Genomic DNA, 22,617 nt, shown 5'->3' with positions numbered 1-22,617 from the left:
TTTGCACAACCCTATATCTTTTGTATGGAGGTTGTGTCTTGTACAATAAACCACAAGAAAGGCTAAGGATGTACACTCACTCCATTCACTTTCAATGTTGTAACAATTGCCATTAAGATTAATATTATTCATTACAAGCCACAAAATCCATAGTAAATAGGCAATAATCCTAGAGCGCTTCACATTCATAAAATACAAAAATGTTTTCCTCATTAAGTGTAACCTTATTGTTTCATTTTTGGAAAAAAAGATGTCTCAACCTGACAAATTATTCAAATTTTATTCATTTCAAAAAAATGCATGCCTTGATACAATCAAATAATTACATCATAAAATGGAATGACAGACAAAAAGTGTCAAGACTGGATAAAGTATCTGAGATGAATTTGTTTTTCTATCCAGCTTTCAGAAGAAAAAAGCCCTACAAAGACAGTGAAGCATCGGGGTCTTAATGCAAACCTAATACATAAGGCAGTGTTAAAAAGGCACAGGCTGCATTTTAATTGGTTTGCTGAGTGGAAAGTTTATGAACTCTCCAAACAATTCATATTCACATGAAATTGAGATGTGCATTAATAGACAGAGACCTTAGGAAAATATTAGAACATTTTGATATGGTTGGGCAGTGAGAAGATTGTCTTCTCCGATGCATATTTGATTGGTCAAAGTAAAAACCATACAGATAACAATGCCAAACAGAAGTGGCTGTCAAAACTTGAGTGTTCATATGATAAACCCATTTCATCATCTTCTGTTGTCAGATGCATATAAAATAAACAGTCCATAAGATTTCAAGTCTACCTTTTCCATTGTTTGTACATTTTACAAATATTACAGGATACCTACAAATTTATTTTAATCCAAGTGTTTAAAAGGCAGGCTTATGGAAAATAAGATCAAATAATCACATCTTCCCCATAACTGAGCTTTACCATTACATTACTTTTGTGCCTCTCAAAAGGTTACTGGAGCTGATTAAACTGAACAGCAACTTATGCATAAAAGGCAAAATCCCTTGTCAAAATACAAAGGTAAATAAACATTGTACCTACGTTACCATTTTCATACACCAAACAAGCTTTTCTTCTTTGCTGTTTTGGAAAAGTTGTCTAAACAGTTAATCGATCTTAATGCATCTTAAATACACTTTCGAGCTACTGCTAGATCAACCCGAGAGAAGAAACTAGAATAATGCCAGCTCCCTGTCATGTCTAAGGCTTTCTCTGAATGTTCGTGCTACACACTGCCTGCAGTAGGAATACACAACACCTATCAATGCATTAATCTAAATATATAATGCAACGTTATCACCCGCTGTGGCGTCTGGTGTTTTCCTACAATTCGTGAATTTTAATGGCATTCTGCGGGTGTGAACTTCCAAATGTCTTTAGATGGCATGAGCTTTTCCCAGACAGCCGAAACCTTCATTTGCACAGTGGAATTACAGTATGTACAACCACAGGATGGGATTAGTGAGTCCTTTTCCAACAAAAGAGACACAATTTCCACTCAGAGTCATAGACTGTGGTCTCAGATATTGCACAGCCAAACTCTGGTGACTCATCAATATTACATATTATAAAAGTGTGTATAAAAGAAATGAAATCTGAATTGAGGATGACCATTTCATTGTTGCATTTGTGTCTTCTTGAGTTTCTACTTTGAAGGAAGCATCCATGACTAAGGAATTTCAAACCAACACTCCCAACTATAATCCCAGAGAGCCCACGGTTGCAGTCAAACACCCACTGAGATTAATCAGTTCATTTAGATCAGGGATTCTTGAACTTTTACAGGCCCTGGGATCCAGACTGTCTAAACATAGTCTGGCCTTGGGACCGAGGCTCAATAAAATATAGTAGTAGCACTAGTATTAAGTGGGGACCCCACTGAAAAGAGGCTGGTGGCCTATTTTAAGTCCTGATACATAGTCTACATAGTTTCAGAAAACAATGATTTAACATGGGGTCATTATTAAAACCTGTTGAGGTAGGGCTTGACAGAAAGCCTCACGATCCTCTGCTTCTTGTAGCTCTCAAGGACCAGGATGAGTAAGAACAACTGTTTAATGCTTTTGTATTCAGTCCTGATAAAACAAGACACACAGTAATAATAATAAAAAAAAAATTAAAACAACCACTTGAGTGGGTGAGGTTGCGTTTGAGGTTCTTTAACTCCAGACATCCTGTGAGTAGCGTCCCTTGGTCATCAGTTTCTTGATGTAATCAGTGGCCTGGGTGCGCGTCATGCTTCCCAGTTCCTCTGCAATCTCATAGAAGGCCATCTGCACATCCTTGGCCATGTTCCTTGCATCCCTACACCAGGAAGAGGAGTTCAATTAGATGTCTGGATCTAATTTATTTACTGGTTTTAATTTTCATGCCTTATATTCCAGACAAAGACAATAATTGGTTGAAACTAGGGTTAGACCAATATGTTGGTGTGCCAATCCATCGGGGGATACTGGCCATTTACCCAAAAAAGGGTCAGAATGGTCAAATAAAGATGTTTAAAACTTGCACAAAATATCAGCCATCAGCAGCTTCAGTCCATAAATATTGGCATCAGCCTTCAAAAACCCAAATCTGCCAAACCCTAGTTGAAACATTCCACTAAATAAACCACTAATGAGTGTGTGTCTTTTTCTTTTTTTAACACAATTTAATGTGACGTTAATCAGAATCTTCTCTACGTTCAGGCTGCTTATTTATTATTCCAATATAATTACCCGCATATGTAGATGTGAGCGTTTTCTACGTGGATGAGCTTCCAGAGTTCCTCTTTGTTCTTCCTCAGGAGATGCTGTACGTACACCTTCATTTTGGAGAAAACATTGTATTATATGCAGTAACGTTTTATGTGGCACACAAACAATATACAATTGTTAAATGATTCATTGTGCGACTTCTGACACCTGCAATTTCCACCTGCTTTTGCTGTGATATAAAATGCATTCTGGGGATGTGTGTGGTGAAACCAACACTCAATGGCCCTGCACTCGGTACAAAAGTGTATTTCAATCACTACTGTAATCGGCTTCTGGCTTTAATTGTAAGGGATGCTAACAGCAGTAGGTAGACAGCCATACCTTATGCTCCTGGTCTCTGGAGAAAGCAACGCTAAGCTGTGTTAGAACTCCATTCCTCTCCGCCTCCTCCAGCTCCTCCTGGTAAAGGTAATCCTCGTTCTTACGCCTGCAGCCAAAATACAACACCGTCTCCCCAACCTCCTTTCCTGTACAAGGAACCCCAAACAAAAACATTGCTTATCTTACTTGCTCTTGATTATTGCATTTAGGCATTTCAGTCGGTTGTTTCTGAAAATATAATAAATCATGGCAAAAGAAGTTTTAGAATAGAAAGAAATTTAGACAAAGGCTTGCACACAATGTTTTTATGAGTCTAATTGTTAGAATAGTCCATTACTCAAGTGTTCAGACTAATTTCAACCACATCACATCAGTCTAATGATCAGTCAATGATCTGGGATGTTGGGACATATGGTAACACTAGTAAATATATATCTCAACACTAGTCACAAATAAAAAAATAAATCCATAAATAAACACAATTCGCAAAAATAAATAAAACCATCCTTCATGACAAACAAGGAAACCATGAGGACCATGGTCAAATCTGTCAGACTTCCAGTGACCGATTATTGGAGTTATTTGTGCTGTGACATGGTAGCCTAATTCTTAATTTGACCTAATTCCATGGGGACAGACAGTATAAAATGTTTGAAGGTTTTCCCCTTATCTTTCCATCCTTGTGGACACAACGTGGACATCTGGTTGTCGTAAGGCCAGAAATACATGAATACATCCACCATGTTACAAAATCTCCTTTATACCTTGCTCTTTGAGCCAGCCTCTCTCCTGGATGAAGCCCATGAAGGGAGCGATTCCCGTCCCAGGGCCAATCATGATGACTGGGTTGGTGGCCTTGAAGGGCAGGCGGAACTGGGACTTGCGGATGTACATGGGAACGGTGGACTTGTGGCCATTGTCAGTGACCAGTTTATTCTTCAGCCAGTTGGTGGCAACTCCCTTGTTGATGCGGCCAGTCTTGGTCTCATACTCCACCACCACGGCACAGATGTGGATGCTATTGGGGTGAACCTACAAAAGACAACAGACTTGCTGATACTGGAGACACGGAATAAACCACTTTCTAACCCACATCCCATGATCAATATTTTGCATATGTCATTGCTGAATTTCTATATGTCATTTTGTCTTAGATGTTCATTTTATTGTATGGCTTTGTCATTAACACTTGAATTACCCCTATTATGGATCAATTAAGTATAACAAACCCAACAAGCACATTTTTGTTGGCCAGGTCTATTTTGCAGAAGAGAATTTTACAAAACATACTGCATTTAGGATCATTAAGGCAAGTTATGTTATGAGTATTTTGTGAAAAATTATGTTAAGTAAAAACCAAACTATACAAAATACTGTCTGTAAAATGTGATTTGAGAAGTGATTGAGAAGATATGTCTTGATTTTTTCTCTACCCTTCTTGGGTGATGAAGTTGAATTACCTTAGAGGAGGAGGCGATTGAGTAGTAGCGGGCCTGGAGGCGAGGAAGCAGCTCACACAGGTGGTCAATGGGAGGCCTCAAAGAAGGCAGATCCTCCAAGATGGCTAAGATGTTTCTACTGGTGTCCAACACCCAACTCTGGTACAGCGCCTGTGGAGAGGAATGACAATAACATTAAATATAATAGATGGAAATTGGTGAACAGCCAAAAATCAACAGGCCTCTAAAAACGTATGGTGTATGCAGACCAGGTGCAATCACTTCATTTTGCGCCCTGTAGTTCCATCTCAGACTTCTCCCCAACCATTGAATTTAACAGGCCATCGTTTTACAGGCCCAAAGTAAAGACACTGTCCAAGAAGTTTCTCTAAACAGCTTGTGCGGCATAATCCAAGTGTTTTGTAGAGAAACAATTGCAGTGTGGGTCCAAAAGTGTATGCTTTGTTTTCTGAGCTGTAAAAAGATGGCCCAATTAACTGAAACTACAGGGCTAACTCGGGTCGCTGTGTGTTTGATGATCCTGTGAACTTCAATGTAGTTTCAACTGACATGGTGGAGAGTACATAGAATTTTCATTTTGGGGTGAACTATTGCTTTAATAGCACCACCAATGACCCGTTACAGACCTTGCCCTCAGGGGAGGAGGAGGCCATCTTGCGCATATTCTCCTGGTCTTTGGGTTCAGAAGCATACTGTGCCAGCTCGTAGAGGACGTTGGTGCGAGGAGGGTGTGTGATGTCCAGGTAGTGAGTAAGGGCCGTGCGATATGTGGTGGGGCAAGGGAAAGGGTGCTTCTTATTGGACTCCTCTGAAAAACAAATAGCAGTTTTTTCAATTTCCATCATTGTCTTTCATTAACACTTTTATTTCATGGTCAGCTGTTGGCCATAATTGTTGTAAGTGTAAAAAAAAAAAAAAGACGACAACAAGTATGCATATGTATATCAAGGGCTACTCACAAAAAATCCTTTAAATTAAAATGTATGTGCTATGTGCAAAATGTTATTTTTTCCTCTAATCAGTTCAAATAATAATGGACTTGTAATAATAATGGACTGTGCATATAGTAAGTATGCAGGGTATTTTTTTTAAATTGGCAGCATTTTATCGACACTTCAGTTAGAGAGCTCAGTATCTTGTTCAGGGAGTAAGCTAATGAGGCTAGCATGGACTAACTTGCAACTGCAACATAATGCAAATATAACATACAGCTATTTACAAAAGGGTTACCTTCTCAGCATATTGTGTATCAAGTCCATCATTATTTGAAATATTCTATGGTAAGAAATGTTCATAAGCATGAACAGGAGCTGCCTTAATTCTCACTTGTGCAATACCAAAGTTCACTAAGTACACCTGATGACTGTCAAGGCCAAAGTGAACTAATTCATGACGCAAGTCATCAACACTTCATATTACAGCAATAATACGTAATTGCTATACAAAGATCTACTTCACGCATAATGACTAAGCTGATTTTGTAAGACAAACACATTAATGAACATGCCGTGAGATGGTTTGAGGGACAAACTAGTAAAGTCAAGGTACTGTGGGCGTTCAGTGCCGTACCGTCAAGGTTGTTGAGAGAGATAACTGTATCAAGGTCCACTCCAAGGATTTGTCCCAGCTTGTTCACCAACGCAGAGTCATTTATGGGGAAAACAGCAACATGGTCTCCTGACTCGTATCTGAAATCACAGAATTTGATATAGATTTGGACATGGACCTGTAGTGACACAGTCTAAGAACAGGACTACTGATCTAGAATGTGGGTTACTAGTCACTGGCTCAGGGTTGTCGTGAGAGTAGAGTGTTTTCTTATTTAGAAACGTGAATTGCCGAGTATAGTTTTACTGTTTGCATTTGCAGTACCACCTCCCCTTTTTGTATGTTCCATAAGCAATTCATAATAGCACACCTCTGTGCGATAGATACCACCTGCTCTAGTCAGACAGTATATTTGGACTAACTAATATACAGGCTTAGAAATAGGCAAACACTCTCGTGACATTCTCAGCACCAATCCGCCACCAACCGGGTGCCTCTGTCCAGTCTTACCTGATTTTGGAGCCGGTAATATCTAGTTCAAGGTGCATAAGATGCCTATCACCACTTTTGTTGAGTTTGCGATTGACAGTAACTGGAGCCAGGAAGGGGTTCTTGGAATCAAAAGGCCTGTAAATAAAAGAGGATAATTTAAAAGCAAATAAAAGTCACAAAAGAGATGTGTAGCCATATTAGCCTATACAAGGACTAGGATCCAGTGACCTGAAATGTTTTAGCTATTCTCTGTAACACGATTACATTTGAAAATCACTCATCAAGCAGTTGATTACTCTGTCACTTTGTACACTTTGTAGTGTTTTCCACTTCCACTAGGGGCGGAAAGCTTCACTGTTAGAAACAACCTTTGTTAACCTTTGAAGCTGGTTGGAAAACTAGGTGAAACGTTGCGTGCAATGACTGAGCAGATTGAGCTGCAATAATGAATGAGTGCTGGTGAACTGATTCTCTGGTTCTTACGGCTTTTGGGTCTCAAAGCTCTTCAGGCGGCCAATCTCTCCTGAGTACACTTTGCTCATGCTGATGTCAGGGTGCTCCTTCAACTCGTACTGGCGGATGCTGTGTGAGAAAACGGCTTGCAGTCAACTTCTTCATACAATGTACACATACAGAGTAAAATACATTTAACAAAAAGGAAGGAATGATGGGGTTTTTTTTACATTAGGGTGATGCATGTAGCCCTAGGTCAAATAGTATTTGCAAATTAATCTTGGCATTTGTTTTATCCTGCACAGATAGGTGGGGCTTACCACATTATTCAGATAGGGCCCGATTCTGTGTTAAGTTATGCGTCTCTTAGGCAGATTGAGATATGCACACTTGAGCTGTTCTTATTCTGATTTGACCGATTCAATATGTGCACTGAGGATTTTGGGTGTGTACAGGTTCACTTCTGTACCGGTTAAATCAAAACCTTGGTTTCTTTGTCCTTCCCACAGGTATGGTGAAAAGAACAAATCAATAAATAGATAAATAAATAATAAATAAATAAATAAATCCATGGACTTTTCTCCTTTTTATGTCTTTCAGCTGAGGCACTGCCTTTAATATCGTTCACCTTATTCATTTTTATTTAGGATAATGGCACATGGGCACATGAAGATTAGGAACGTGCCCATGGGACATTCATTGAATAAAAACAATAAAATATATTTATAATAATACATCACATAAAATATAGGTACTACAAAATAAAAAAATATTTAGGAGATTCTGCACTTTAGCCTATGAGAAACCACTGACATGTTTTTTTTAATATCAAAAATCTTACATCAAAAGATGATTTTCTTATTGTCAACTGTTTTTTACTCAACTCAAACAACAAGCCATTGCTTAGTGCATTGAAACTTTGCCCCAACACTTGTTACAGCCACATCTGCATCACATACCAACTGAAAGTTCTTTGAATGTCGCCTTTTCTCATTTCTAAAAATTTGTTTTTGTGTCTTGTGGTCACACGGGTGGGGGCAATAGCACCAATGATGTTTGGAAAGCAACATGATAGAATCTGTCCTTGATCATGCATCTTTGCAATCCTCGTTTCAGCATTGGAAGATAGATTTTTTGGTGTGTCTGCTCAATACCATTAAGGCTGAGACAGAGGCTTTAAATATTCCCACACCATCCCTGGACACCCTGTCCCAGTGATGCAGCACCTGATGCCAAGATGGAAAGGGTGCATGTTCCCTGGAGAAACGTTGTCAGGCTCTGCAAACCAGTTGCACCGCTCGATGATTAACGCCCTATCTGTGTGCACACATTGGACGCAGTGGGAGTCTGTTCAGTTCAGCACATTTAAATGAGTTCTCACCACCCTCCATGTGTCCTGGTAGTCTCCTCTTGATCCCATTAAAAATTGAGCACATTCATTTCAATACTAGTAAATGCTTTAAATACCAACACATACAATCCACAATACAATACAATCCACAGTCTAATTAGTTTTCTTCAAATTTTTTAAAAGCTAATTAATGTCCTATTTTATGTGTGTATGTTTATTGGTATGCCGATTTCTTGTTTTACATCATGAGTACAAGACATATTGGGAGTGCAAGACATATTGCAGAGATTTGGGAATGTAAGGCAAGGAGCATATAAATGGACTGAAGTCAAAGTCAGAATCTGATTGGGGCCCACGCATAAAAAACAATTGAACCCACTGTGTGACAGTCTGAATCTGTCATTCCTTGTATCATCATTTAGCCTATGGGACATACCTCACCCATCTGGCACCCAGGCAAACTAAAACAAACCACATTTACAAACACCATTTGACCATGGCTTGGATACATGACACTTTGTGTTAATATCTATGTATGCCTTCCCTGTCATCCTCCCTTTAATCTTCCCTTATTCAACATGCAATAAAGAGGAAATTATGCTGAAGAGAGCCGGTAAGAAGTAAGAAGCGAACAGAAGTTGGGGAGAAAATGTTGGGAGGAAAAAATGAGTTGAAAGAAGACAAAAGTGTAATGAGAGCAAATATAAATAGTGAAAAATAATTAAAATCTAAATGATAAAAAGAATATTTAAAAAATAATAGCAAAATGGCTATGAACAAACCTGGATTCATCTCCTAAAGCTTCCACTCCAAAGTGCTCACAGACAGCTGGCCAGAACTGCTCCCTCCATGAAACAAAGTCCTCTTCCAGACTGAAAGACATCGGGCCAGTCAGATAAGAAAGCCATTTGATTTAACTTTTGTTTAACAAAATAAAAAATCTTATTTGCAATGGAAACCAGGCACATTTTAAACGAAGATAGATCTCAAGCAAAATCACGTGTGTGTTCGATTAGTGGGCGGCCCTGTGTTACATACTAACAGTCAACTCAGTTTCAGGTCAATCCATTCCGGAAAATGATTTTCTAAAAATAAATAATAAAAAAAACACTGGAAATCTTTTGTCATAAAGGTTTTTAAATGTAAACTATAAAGACAAGAAGTTGAAAATTAAGGCTCTATTATTAATATTACTATATTATTATTACTGTGACTGCATGTTTTGCCTCCATTTTTTCTCTCCTCACTTTACTGTATTTCCACTGTAATGTTTGAAAAAACAAAACAAAACACCCTCATAAAATCCAGAAGAATGGACAGCCCACCCTCCTTTTGAAAATAAAAAGGGTCATGAGAGTGGGATATCCTGGTCCCTCAGCAAGTTAGGCTGCATGCCATGTGCTTACACCATCACTGGTTTGGTTCCAGGTCATGGGCTTTGTGTTGTATCCCCCCCCACGCCCCCTCCTCCTGTTTCTTTCCTGTCACTGTGTGCCATCTGTGTGCTATGTAGTGAAGAACTAGCAACTTATTAAAAACAACATTAGATTATCAAACCAGTGCATTTGTTATCTTGCCTTAGTTCCTTGAAATTAGGGCAATTCCTGTATCTCACTATGCTTGGTTGCTCTCACTTTGACAGTGTGGTCTTCGGTACACTATAGCACTTGCATGACTGATTAAAAACAAAAAATGTAATAGATGTAAACACCTCTATGGCCAGGGAAAAAAGGTAGTCGTCATATTGTTCTTGGGAAGGAGGAACACGCCACTTACTTGCCATCATCATCTCCCAAGCCAAGGTCGAAGATGCGCTTGGCCCGTAGTTCTTCCAGCCTTTTGTCGACATATTTCCCCATTGCATTGTAGTGTTCATATGTCTTGTTGCCCAAGGCAAATACCTACAGACAGAACAGAGCACAGACAGAAGCTCTTTAACCAGTTTAAATACACAAGACTGCTGGCAAGAAGTGGACTGTCACAAACACACACACACATACACTTAGTTTACATGCAGACTACGACCACATTATCAACCCAGCTGGAATGAAACCGTCATCACGTAGCCTTAGTTTGATTGCCTACATCATGTGGCAGAAAGTATCAGCCACTCTGGTGTTTCAGTCAGATTGGGGTCTAAGGTTATTCTAGTCTGGCTGAAGCACATGATGTAGTCTTGATAATCAATTATTGAAGTGATTAAGGAATGTGTTGTCTTGCATACTGTATCTACTACAGAAGATTGACTACTTTTCAGTTGCAGGGTGAATAGATCATCAAATTGCTGTTGGCATGCAATTTATTTTTCTCCCACAACTGAAAAAAACGCTTAAAAGAACAATTATAGAACAATTTCTTACAACTCTCAAAAATCTCTCATTGGCTGTAATTACTGTAGTCAATTCCAGTACAGAACAGACAGATGAGGATATGAAACAGGAGGAAGGACGTGACTGCGCCAGAGAATCCGGCTTCATTTCCCATAGTCAAGTTCTTCACTCAAATGAGGCCAGGGGCGCTGCACACCAACAATGGCAAACAAGAAAAGACAGCACGCACACACACAAACAGGCTAGACATGACAACACATAAAGCCTTTTCTTTCATGATGCACACAAAGCCCAGCGCAGCTCATGCTAGCATAGCTCATTTCACCCTTGCACACAAGCACCTCCCCCTTCCAAATACTGTATGTCAATGTCAAGAATGTAATGTGGCAGACATGCAAAGTGACATAGCGTGACTGATAAAACAAGTAGCTACAGAGGAGGAACAACAGCAAATAATTAAATTACAACCTACAACCTATATAACCCAGTACAGCCTAGCATTCAAATTTCCATTTCACTTTACCTCTAGAAAAAGCCTGAGGGAAATCATTTGCATTTTTAAACACTATGAATGAGCCATGAGCCTTGGCCATTATACAGGTGAGAAGTAGAACAGAGAAAAATAAAGTGAACATATGAACATTTCCATAAATACTCAAAAAAACTCATGCAAGGCATATATTCAGAAAGTGTCTAAGAATAAGGGCTGATCTGGGATCAGTGGTGCGCTCTCACATTTTAACTTTACTCTGACTTAAGAGAAGCCGTACTGTATGCAGCACTGCTCAAACACACACAGTTATGGAAAGCTGAATGCATATATCTAAAGTGAAATTATGCATAGTACATCTTGTGCTATCTCTTTGTAATGTTGGTGAGGTCATGTGCTTATATCACAGGCATCTTTATGCAACGTACAACTCTGAAAGCTGGCAATGTGTCTATGCATCAATGTCACCAAGACAAACTCCTGTATATTAACTGTACTTGGCATTCAAACAATTCTCAGATGAACACTCATATCAACTTCAGACTTTAAGAATACAGGCCTCAAAAACTCCATCATGAGCTAGAAAGACTCACAGTGTAGTTTAGTCCAGAGAGATCCTCGTCATCGTTCTCCTGCAGCCAGTCATAGAAGTCCTGGGCGTTATCGGTGGGGTCTCCCTCACCGTAGGTGGCCATGCAGAATATGGCTAGGGAGTTGTTAATCTCAGACAGACGGGCCAGCTCACCCTGGAGCATGAGACATCAACATACAAGAGAATGAGCATCGAAGATATAATAATATATTCCTTGTATTCTGGCCTAAATAGGAAAGCTCCCTCGCACCTTCAGCTAGACCAAAATGTAGCCATTAGGCTTTTGACTAGATCATGTAGAAGAGAGCATTTTATCAAATTTACATTGGCTGTCTGTTGGCTGGCTGTTTTAGAATTGATTTCAAGATTTTACAGTCTATATACATCAAGCTCCCACTGTACATGCTTAGAGTCACTGCTTAAAACTTATTGTTATAACCTATAAACCATTAATTTTATTTTGTCTATTATTGGAATATTCAACACAACTGCCACTGAAATGTTTAGTGAACATGGTAACGCATCAACTTTCTCGGCCTCAAGCACTGCAGCAATACTTTTTTCCATGACAACATCACCAAACATTCTCTGGCAGCTATATTAAGAGTACCATCCAAATGACCATACAAGAATGTTTATTTTAATGGGAAGGCCCTCTATCCGTTTCAGTTTCTGTGGTTTAAATGTTGTTCCATCTATGTAAATTACCATGTCATATTCCTCTGGGTCGGCAGCCATTCCTTTCATGCCATAGCGCTGAGCGTCTTTGGACAGTCTATTGGCAAATTCTTCCCCTGTGCCCGTCTGGGAGCCGTAGAACACAATGATGTTCTTGCCCTGGTAAAGATTGAAACACAAGCATTAACATAGTACATGCCTACAATGTCCTCAAAATTGACATTTTTTTTTATCTTTTTTTTTTTTAACCAGACATGTCTCCCATGTCTTGAAACCGTTTCATGAACCTGGGACAAAGTACAACAAATGGAAATACAGCTGTCATTGGTAAAATTTGTTTCTTTTCCTTCTGAATTTCTGAATTCCTGAAATGTTGCATTTGGAGATACAACAGTTCTGCATGGAACTGGCAGAGGAAATCATTAACAGCACCCAGGCTCCATAATGTCACAAGATATGGGGCAATATTTTTATTTATTTCTTATTATATTTTTTATTATATTTTAATTGTATTATTATTATTTTTATTTTATTTTATTATTTTTATGTTTACTGTATGCACCTCCATACCAAAGCAAATTCCTTGTACTGTGAAAACTTACTTGGCAATAAACTTTATTCTGATTCTGATTCTGAAAACTTTGGTTAAGCACACCGCAATCCCACCTCCCTTCAGAGGAAAAATTTAGAAAAAAAACCTGTCATAGCTTTATCTATAATGTTAGTGATATCCCTTGACTTTACATCAATGAACAGCTACATTCATAACAATTCATAACAAACAAAAACAGTAACAAAATTAAATAACATCGGGAGCCAAACTCTTTTTTTGCCACCCTTATGATATCTGAACTATTTGTTGCAAAACCACAAGAGCTCATTCAAAATCAAAGTCATCTCTCGAGGCAGGCTTGAAACGGACGTCCATCAAAGTCATAACTATCTTCGCCTGTCTATAATCACATCAAACTAACAAACTAACCCAATTTCCCCTCGGGGATCAATAAAGTATTTCTGATTCTGATTCTGATTCTGACTAACCTGTTTAGCATTTTGTCTGTATCTTCTAAACTATGGGCACTAGTCGTTGTCAAAAGAACATTTTGTGCAACGAGGGAGTATATCAATCTGAAAACGGCTACAAAAAAGCTTTTCAAATGAAGGTCAACTAGGCACTACGACAGGGATTGGAAAAGGATGATGAGCTCCTGGTGAAAGCCGGTATGGGCCACAACTCTAGGGTTATTTGCCTCAATAACTGTCTATTTTATCTGCAAGTCAAAGTGTCTGGTATTCCTCTTTTGAAAATTAGCTCTTAACCCTTAAAGCTGAAGAGTGACAATTCAGAATAACAGCAAAAGCATTTATCTATGCTTCTGAAAGATAGTGACCATAATGCAATGTTACTATCATGCAATGCTACAGTCACTCACCGTTTTCTTCATTTTCTCAATGAAACTAGTCTCTCTTGTAGTGGGTGCTCTGGAAGAAAGAAAGAAAAATATTTGACTCACAAAATGTAATGACTAAAGTATTAGCCTAAAAACACAGACAAATTTGGCTTTTACCAAGTCAGTGTGATTAAAACTAAGCCAAACACAGCGGTGATAACACTGTTTGCCAAACTTCAAATATGGGACACATCCTTTATATAAATCAAAATGATAAACCATGCCACTTCCTGTCTAGAGAGAATAGGTTCATCAGAAGTCTAAGAGGTTCTTCATATGCAGTCAGAAAACATTCACACTTCAAGTGAAGGGGCGGCAGAGTTGAGAGATGAGGCAGAAATACTCTTTAGTGTCCAACAAGTAACCAATAGCTAGTGGCCATCGGGGTGCTGGAAGTGCAGGGCAAGGCCAGAAAGAGCAATAGAAAAAAGTATTTACTCCACAAGCACTTTAAGTTTAGTTAGAAAGTAGGAAGGCTAGGAGAGAGAGAGTCGAGGGGAGACTCATGAGACAAGAGCAGATGGAAGTGGAGGTACACATGGTTCAATAATCTGGGGTATTTAACCACTCTATGGGTATGAGGCTCCCATCCAAACAAGAGAGTAGACCGTAGATGGGTTTCAGAAGATGAACATCTAAATAAACTCTTGAGCAATGTGTGTGATGTCTTAAATTATTTGTTTCACCCCTCCTAGTTTTGTGCTTGTGACAGTAGATAGTAGCATAGCAGTGGATCAGCAGCCATACACACATTAGTCATAATAAGCCAATGTGAACAGTGCACAAACATTACCCCATCATGACAGAATCATCAAATTGCAAATTCATATAACACACAAGAGAGTCAGGCAGTGGATAGCTCATCATTGTGGCTTACACCTCATGATAATTTTAAAGGCTTGATTCAGTTTCATCCAGGAAGTAATTAATGGATGGGGGAACAGATCAAAACAACAAATGCAAACGCACCGTTAGGAAATGGGTCGCAGGACACAACATCTTATTATCACACCAAATAAAAGGCAATGACGCTGCTGATGCATTTAGCATCAAAGGTCTGAGTGGACAGCTGCTATTCTGTCTGCACAGAAAAAGGAACAAATAGGCTAGGCAACAAATAAGCCTGGCAGATACATTATGTCAGAGAGAAATGTGTTTTTAGATAAGCAGTATCCAAAAGCATAAGGCTGCAGTGAAATGTAGGCTAAAGAGAGTACAACCCCTCTTGCTCTCTCTCACTCTGCTAAAATATACATATTACTCAACAATATGACCTATGCCATATAATAAGTTGAACCCAAATTGGCTTAATTTGTTTCTTGACTTTACTTCACCACGTGCCTATATGAAGTATGACGTGGATTTGGGAGCATCCATTTCTTTTTTGTCTCTCATGTCCATTTAGTCAAACAATTTACAACATGAGGACTCCTTCCAGAGAGCAGCAGTGTGCACAGAGTGCAGACATGTGGGATCTGTGCTGAACAAACCATAAAAAGCGGCCCCCGTGGTTAATATGGATCGCACTCACAAGAGCAGTGTAAATTCCTGATAGAAATTTGAAACAAGGCTTTGCCCCCAAGCTCCAGCATTCCATTAAGACTTAACAGAGTCTGCCTGAACTGTTATCAGCTCTGCCTGTCTGTCTTACTGCCACTCAACAAGGAGGATTTTGTTTGCATCATTAGGAACAGCCTGCTGCCAGAGTTCACCCAAAAAAACTAACACCAAACCACAGTTACATTAGTTTGAATAACTACATACATCAGATTTTTCCACAACAGGAGAGCTCAGGATTGTGTATTTTTAATTATCAATAAAAGAATTTCACATCCATCCAGGAGCTAAACCTCTTCAACCAAGCACACTGAGTAAATTCAGTCTTGCCCTGGGACCCAGGTGCATTCAAACTCCTGTCATGCCACAATAAGGGACATGTGATCCATTTTGGGTCCTGACTCATTGTTTAAAGACCCTGATGAAATGGAAATCAAAGCTCATGCCATGATAATGTACTTTGAGTAAAAGGAAATGTGGATGGAAGTGTGCTACAACAATGACAAACAATGGCAACTGATTGCAGTGTTTGAGGAACTGGCAATAAAAAATACCCCCAAGAAGAAATAATGAAATTGTGTTTGTAGTCAAACAAATTTTATCACCATACTTGCCATAACCTAGTGTATGCTTTCTAAAACCATTACCTTGCTAATCCGTAGAAACAAACAAATAGCACGCTGTGTCCATCTTACCATGGAAATGAGCCACCAAGATGTCACTGAAAAAGTTAAATTTCCAAGTGCAGAGTGTGTTATTAAAATTTCACAGCAGGATTACAGGAGGGGTGGTGAGAAATATACAAAAAAAAAAATCACTTGATGGGGTTTTTAAGAGATAGAGAAACAGTCAAATGGTTTTCTACTGACCTCTCAGCAGCATCTCTCCTGTCCTCTGGCAGGGAGAAGACGCAGCCCATGGCATGCAGCCCTGTAGCTCACCACTGCCACTAGCACCACTGGCTAGGCCACACCGGGAACCGCCACGCTCAAAATCAAGAGCAGGAAGACAACACTCCACAACCACAGGAGGAAAAATAAACCAGTCCAGAGAGGCACCGCGACACTCCGAGGGTTTTAAACCGCTGCCTGCCGTCACCTGAGAGCCTCCGGCACGATCTCAACTCTGCCTTTTCCTGTGCCCCTCTCTGAAGCCAGCAGCGTCTGTTCCTCACACAGAGAGAACTGCGCTGCACACACACAGCACAGCAGTCTACAAGCCCTGTCAATGTCTGGCAACCGCTGAGGACACAATGGTGGGAAACTGACTTTCCCATAAAATCTAGCCGAGCTGCAGACCCACACTTTTGACTCACACAAACACACACTGAAACACTCAAGGGCTGAAAATGCCTTCCTCCTCATCCCCGCCCCTTTTCCTCTCCAATCTGAAAGGTGTTAGGAACACGAAAAAGTCTACACGATCCATTCTACAAAGTTGGCAAGTTATCAGAGCAACTCCTCCGTGGACCATTGAAGGGGGAAGAGCTGTGAATGGTAGTTTTTCTGAAGTGTCCCCCACCCCCATCCCGCTGGAGGAGAGAGGGGAATGTCATTACTATGGCAACCTCATTTATCATAAAAGGATTCCATTTGTGACATGGTCCTACTCCAATGGCAGAGCAGCTTAGCTTACACACAGAAAAAACAGGGGGGGGGGGGGAGTGGGGGAAAGAAGAACGAGAAAAAAAAAAAAAAAAAGTAACTCGGGGCAAAGAAAGGGCTGCTTGTCTTTTGCCTCAACTTTCCACCTTTGGAGAGGACTCACAAAAGAAGCTTGGCTAGCCCTCCTCACTTGCTCTCCAGGGAACTTTCGGAATGGGTTCGGGGCCAAAAACAAAAGCACAAGAAAGACATGGAAGACTACGCCCCCTTCATAACAGTTAGGTAACCATTGCTCCCATTAAGGGGAGGGGAGTCCAGCTCGGCGCTTGTGTCGTTATACATTCCCTTCCTGTATTCCCGCCCTCCACAGACAAACACTCTTCCCACAGCTGAACATGTTCTCCCCGAGTCCTTCCCCCTCTAGCCGATCTGTTTTCACACACATGGTCAGGATCTCCCTTGCGCAGACCGAGTTCAGCCTCCAGCCCTCCCAACACTGTCTCCATTCACGCAGCCACGCAAGCCCCCCCCCCAGCCACTCAGCGATCGCGACTGTTCCCGGCCCGTGGATTTACTCCGGCGCACAAAGCAAATCAGAACCCTTGTGTTGTGATCGGGGAGGGACTAAAATGTGGCCAGTAGAAGTAGAGTCCACCGAACACGAGCCCAGCCTCCATCACTCCACTGATAAGATAAGCGATGATGAGGGGAGGGAGAAGGGGAAGGAGGGCTCGCAGGCGTGACACGAAGAGACAGAGATCAGATAAGTATTTGAGAGAGAGAGAGACTGCGTACGAGAGCAGAAAAAGAGAGGCAGAGAGAAAACAAAGGTCGCTCCTAGTGGAACATTTACAAAAGCCTTAAGCCATGCACTCTCACACACTTGCCTCAAGGATTTGTTTGTTTTACTCTGCATTTGCCTTTTAAATGCATGCAGGGCAGATAAACAATTGTATTTGGAGGGAGTATTTGTTTCCAACTGCTCTCATGTAAAAACAAACAGCCCTAACAACTCTAACTAAACCAGAATATTCCTTCACGGTGGTGGATGGAAAGACCCCTACCAGTTGCAGAGTAACATTGCTTATGTAACTCCAAAATGGCCTATTCTACAGTGTACACACACCACAGTATGTATACTGTAGTAACAAGGTGTAACCGTATCATAAAGGGACAATAGTGTATCACTATACTTTCCAAGACAAAATGCCCATGTTTTGTCTCAGTCTTGTGGATTTCAAAACACCAATCCCAGTCCCTGGTGTATACACGTGTGGTTTGCTAAAAGCTTAAAAAGGCTAGGCAGGGGAGATACTTCAGAGCTTGGTTCAATAAAAGTCCATGTAATCTTTGCCAGGTGTAGCTGATAAGGAGGACAACCACAGCTAATGTGAATGTAATTGCCCAGACATGATGTCACATCACTTCTGTCCCCTCTTTAGTGATGTGACACAATGTCACATCACTAATGTTGGGACAGAAGCTCTGTGGAGGAGCACGATTTCACGATATCAGAATCCTAAATCTGCTGTGCATGAAAGTTAATGCAGTGCTTTCTCAGGAGATTTGTTTAACAAAAGCTATTGGTGTCATGACCTATTATTTAATAAATAGGGGGTGCTAGGGGCACGCCAAGGAGGCAAAAGAAGTGGCTTAGGTCAGGGTGCCTATTATACTCCAATGGTGATATGTCGACCTACAAAAATACAAAATACTTTGTATCTTTTTCTTGTATACGGCATCTAAAGGGCTTCGACTTGTGTGTTCACCCTGCTGGAGCTTCTGAATGAATTCCAGCAGCATTTGTTTTTGCTCCTGATGGTTGTAGTGATCTTTGAGTTTCAAACCCCATTCAAGAATGAATGTCACCCTGCCTGGTGCCATTACCAGGGCTTAAAGCAAAAAACATTATGAGCCTGAAATGTTCCTGACTGAATGGGGGGGGGGGCGTCAGATATCGGAGTGCGCGCATAGCGGCGTTGTGTCTGGGATTTACCTCATGTGGAAGGAGCACTTTCTTTCTGCTGGTTGAGCACACAGTGTAGAACAAACACCCGGTTCCCTTAATTTGTCGCACCAAGTGTCAAGCGGTTTCCCGTCTCCACCTGTTTATTCAATCCATACCTATCGGCGTTTGTTTTTTACTCCTGTCTCAGTGATGCGTGCATCTTCACCAGCTTTCATAAACTTCGTTTCCATATTTCAGCTATGCTACACTACGGAATCGGTGCTACATTGTGATAGAAAGTCGCTTGCTGTTCATTGGATTAAAAAAAAAAAACTTGCTCGCATTCCATTGGTAAATGTAAAATATTGCTTTGCTGAATATGATTGGATAAAACGCATCAAAAACAAAAACCCACGTGGAGTGAGTTTTTTTTTTTTTTTTTTTGTCGAAAATAGCTTGTGAATCTAAAACGTCCATATGCCGGAAATCCGGCACCTGGCCAGAGGTCTTTAAGCCCTGCATTACTGCCAAAGCCTTTTAAAACCTGATGGATACTCACGGTGTGTCGAGCTTCTTGAATTCAGGGATGGGCTCGGGCTTCTTGCGGGACATGAACCAATAAATGAGAAGGCCGACAATGAGGGAGAAGAGGAAGAGGTCTAGGTTGCTGAAGAGAGGTTCCTCTTCGTCCACCATGGGCTCAGGTTGGGTGGAGGTCTCAGCTTCCATGTCCGCCATGGTTACACGCTACTAGGGAAGGAAAGAGAGTAGAGTTAGCAGACCAGTCTCCTATGCGAAAAAGCAAACCCTTGGGGTATATGATGAAAGGCTTTCTTATACTGACTATTGACTGTTTTACACATTCTATGTCATAAATGTGTTTACTGTAATGTAAGCTGTAGACAGAGAGAGTTGTAATGATATCTGGAGGTGGGGGATGGATATGTGCATTTGAAGTTCCGTTCTTCAAATACTATATTCTGTTTTTACTTTGAACAGAAACAATCCCAACAACTCTGACATGGTATGGCAATTAAAACGTTAAATTTTGAAAATTGAGCCAAACGACAGGCAGACAAGAAATATTTCAGTTTAAATGGCTCGAGGCTAGTTTCTTCAGTGTCTCAAATAACTGTTACTGAAAAAAAACTGTGACTGGGACAAAAAAACGGTTATGCTGCTACACAGGATGGTATTATTACTAACAGATGTGAGCAATATTGTACTAGTTATACCATACAATAATAATAATGGGCTTTTGTCCAAGCATTATAAGACACTTGGCTCAGCAGGCTATAATGGGGTACCCGACTGTTTTCAATACACGAGGAATCTCTTGTAAAGCATTCCTACCATCTCCAAGGTTGCCATGACATCTCCTTCAAACCAAGACGGCCTTCGCCACACACACAGAGCACAAAGCTCTTTTCAAGCAAGTATGCTGCAGCAGCTCTTTTCACACAATGCTTGAGAGAACTTCATGTTCTGAGCTCTCAGGTTACAATTCAGTTTAAGGAGCAAAAACTAGTGATCAGGTTTTCTCTGAGCCAATAAGCTGACTAGTCCACATTTTGAGAACAGTTTGAATGACATCTTTTTGGTTAAGGTTAGCCTAAGCCAAATTTAGAGAACTATAGATATGTACATACATAGCAATGCGTTGGCACCACCGTAAGCACTGTCTTGCTAGTGACTCACTTGTGTATTAAGCAAACTACTTCAACTGCTGCATGGTGACTTCAGGTTTCGGTGTGCTAACTCCAGCAGGTACTGTAGTCAGTGGCCAGCTATCTGCATCCCTGACTGAAGCCTTTTAACACTTTGTCACATGAAAACCTATTATCTTCAAAATAAAACTTTTCAGCAATTCAGAAAAAAACACTATTTCATTGAAGTCTTGCGGAATCATGCAGTGGGCTTAAGATGGGTTATTCAAGCATTTTAAAATCAAGTCAGAAAAATGAAAACCAACAAACCTGGAGTTTAAAGGTTTTCACATGACAGCAGGAATAGGTGGCCCCGTCTTACTGACCGACCACTGGTTTGTTGTGTGGCAATCCCAGGTCCCTAACTGGTCTGTTAAAGCAGCACCCCAGAGAAAAATTGGCCTCACTCGCCGAGTGTCTTGTGTTAGTTGCAACATGGTATCCATGCCAACTGCTTTGCTTGGTGATCTCCCAACAGGGTTCATCAGCAGCCCAGGCTGAAAAAACAACTGTCTCACTCACGTTCCTAGTCTGTTAGCATATGTGGGCAATTAGGAGTAACACAGGGAATTTTTACAAGTTTTACCTGAGATTAGACCTGGGAAAAATTGAATAGTTCCTTTATTGCTGGTTTGATAGAGTGGTGTTTGACAGCTTGGGGGAAAACATGAGGAGTTCTCTTTATCTTTTCAAGTACGTGACCACCTTTGAGAACATCTGATAAATTAAGCGCACCGCCAATATTTTACTTAAGCCATGTTCAATTTTGCCTCGTCTGTCCAGGGAAGAAATGATTACTTAGTAATTTACAACACTTGTTTCTCTACCATTTCTTCAAGTTATTATGAAATGCTTTTAAGGGAAATGAGAAAATCCATTCAACCAGAGATTGCACAATCAGGTGGTGTCTCTTCGACAAAAGAGTAAAGCCATACACATTCACTAAATTGGTATGGCATAAATACAAACAAGCCATAACATCAGCCCTCTATATTCACGTGTATGCCTTTAGCCCACATCATATGAGGCTGAAGTCAGCTGATGGTTTTGCCAAATGAAAGCGCCTTTAACAGCTGCCGCTAGTGATGGTTTCACAGCACACATGCTGTTTGGTCGAGGGAACAGATACTGGAGTTAACAATTTAACTCCTCAGCATAAAACAATGAGTTGTGTGACGGATAGTGACAGTCAGCATTAGTGCTGTAAAGGAGTTCAGTCCAGGTTCAGTCCCAAGGTGAGACGAAATTCATTAGGTCGCTGAAAAAGTTCAAGAGTCGGTTCATACACCATAGTCTTCATTGTCAAACCAGAACTTCAACTTAGCGTTATTCTACTATGTACATAAAATGGGTCTGTGGCAACAGGCACAAAGCTGAATAAGTCACGACGCGGTCCATTATATGTTTTTTTTTTTACGAGGAACATGAAGCTAACGTTAGTGTGAATGGGTAATGTTTTAACAGTAGGGCCCTGACTATTCACTGGACCAGGACAACACTGGCTGAAATGATACTAACGTTACAACAGTTCGTTAACTAACACGGTAACGTTATCTAAACCCGATTACGGACAAAGTATTGAAATCTATAAACGTTTACGAACAGTAAGCTGCCCCCAAAACTGAGGTGATAGCTACAGTTTGCGTAACACCAGTCTTAGCACGTCTTTCTGGCTAATGTTAGAGAAGGCTAAGTTAATGAAAAGCTCAACTTTTTCGCAATATATTAGAGTTTGAGTTTACCGTGTGAGTGTGTTATCGCTCCCCTGTAAATCCTGCGGATTGCCACAAACCACAAGTCGATGTAAAACAAATAACGAGGTAACTTTTGACGATTGCTTACCTTCGCTTCTCCTCTGTCAGGCTCACT

The 22,617-nt window shown here is 40.5% G+C and overlaps 1 protein-coding gene across 3 annotated transcripts; it reads right to left on the bottom strand.

Annotated features, from left to right (window-relative positions):
• Positions 1-286: 286 nt before the first annotated feature.
• LOC139653137 (NADPH--cytochrome P450 reductase-like) lies at positions 287-22,617 on the bottom strand. Of its 3 annotated transcripts, none has more exons than XM_071530094.1 (16): positions 22,591-22,617; positions 19,602-19,792; positions 13,916-13,964; positions 12,513-12,641; positions 11,806-11,958; positions 10,169-10,293; positions 9,175-9,264; positions 7,072-7,170; positions 6,607-6,723; positions 6,118-6,236; positions 5,175-5,356; positions 4,549-4,698; positions 3,853-4,120; positions 3,089-3,234; positions 2,729-2,814; positions 287-2,315 (listed from the first exon to the last, which is right to left on the bottom strand). In XM_071530094.1, the coding sequence occupies exons 2-16, from the start codon at positions 19,778-19,780 to the stop codon at positions 2,171-2,173; spliced, it is 2,037 nt and encodes a 678-aa protein (XP_071386195.1). In that variant the 5' UTR covers positions 19,781-19,792; positions 22,591-22,617; the 3' UTR covers positions 287-2,170. The 3 variants fall into 3 exon arrangements, with proteins under 3 accessions (XP_071386195.1, XP_071386196.1, XP_071386197.1); XM_071530095.1 differs by having other exon boundaries at positions 19,602-19,789; positions 22,591-22,599; XM_071530096.1 differs by lacking the exons at positions 19,602-19,792; positions 22,591-22,617 and adding an exon at positions 16,360-16,409.

This window comes from Centroberyx affinis, unplaced genomic scaffold, assembly GCF_046629955.1.
Source record: "Centroberyx affinis isolate AG114_WGS23_722 - 3 ecotype Tasmania unplaced genomic scaffold, CSIRO-AGI_Caff_v1 ptg001882l_1, whole genome shotgun sequence".
Lineage (NCBI taxonomy): Eukaryota > Metazoa > Chordata > Actinopteri > Beryciformes > Berycidae > Centroberyx > Centroberyx affinis.
This window is presented reverse-complemented; position numbering and strand designations above follow the sequence as displayed.

Bases quoted from the DNA above. Each gene is read 5' to 3' on its own strand.
- LOC139653137 (XM_071530094.1), bottom strand. From the start codon at position 19,780: ATGGCGGACATGGAAGCTGAGACCTCCACCCAACCTGAGCCCATGGTG. The intron at 11,959-12,512 runs GTAATTTACATA...CTCATGCTCCAG, and splicing joins ACCCAGAGGAATATGACATG to GGTGAGCTGGCCCGTCTGTC. The intron at 4,699-5,174 runs GTCTGTAACGGG...TCCTCTCCACAG, and splicing joins CCTCCTCCCCTGAGGGCAAG to GCGCTGTACCAGAGTTGGGT.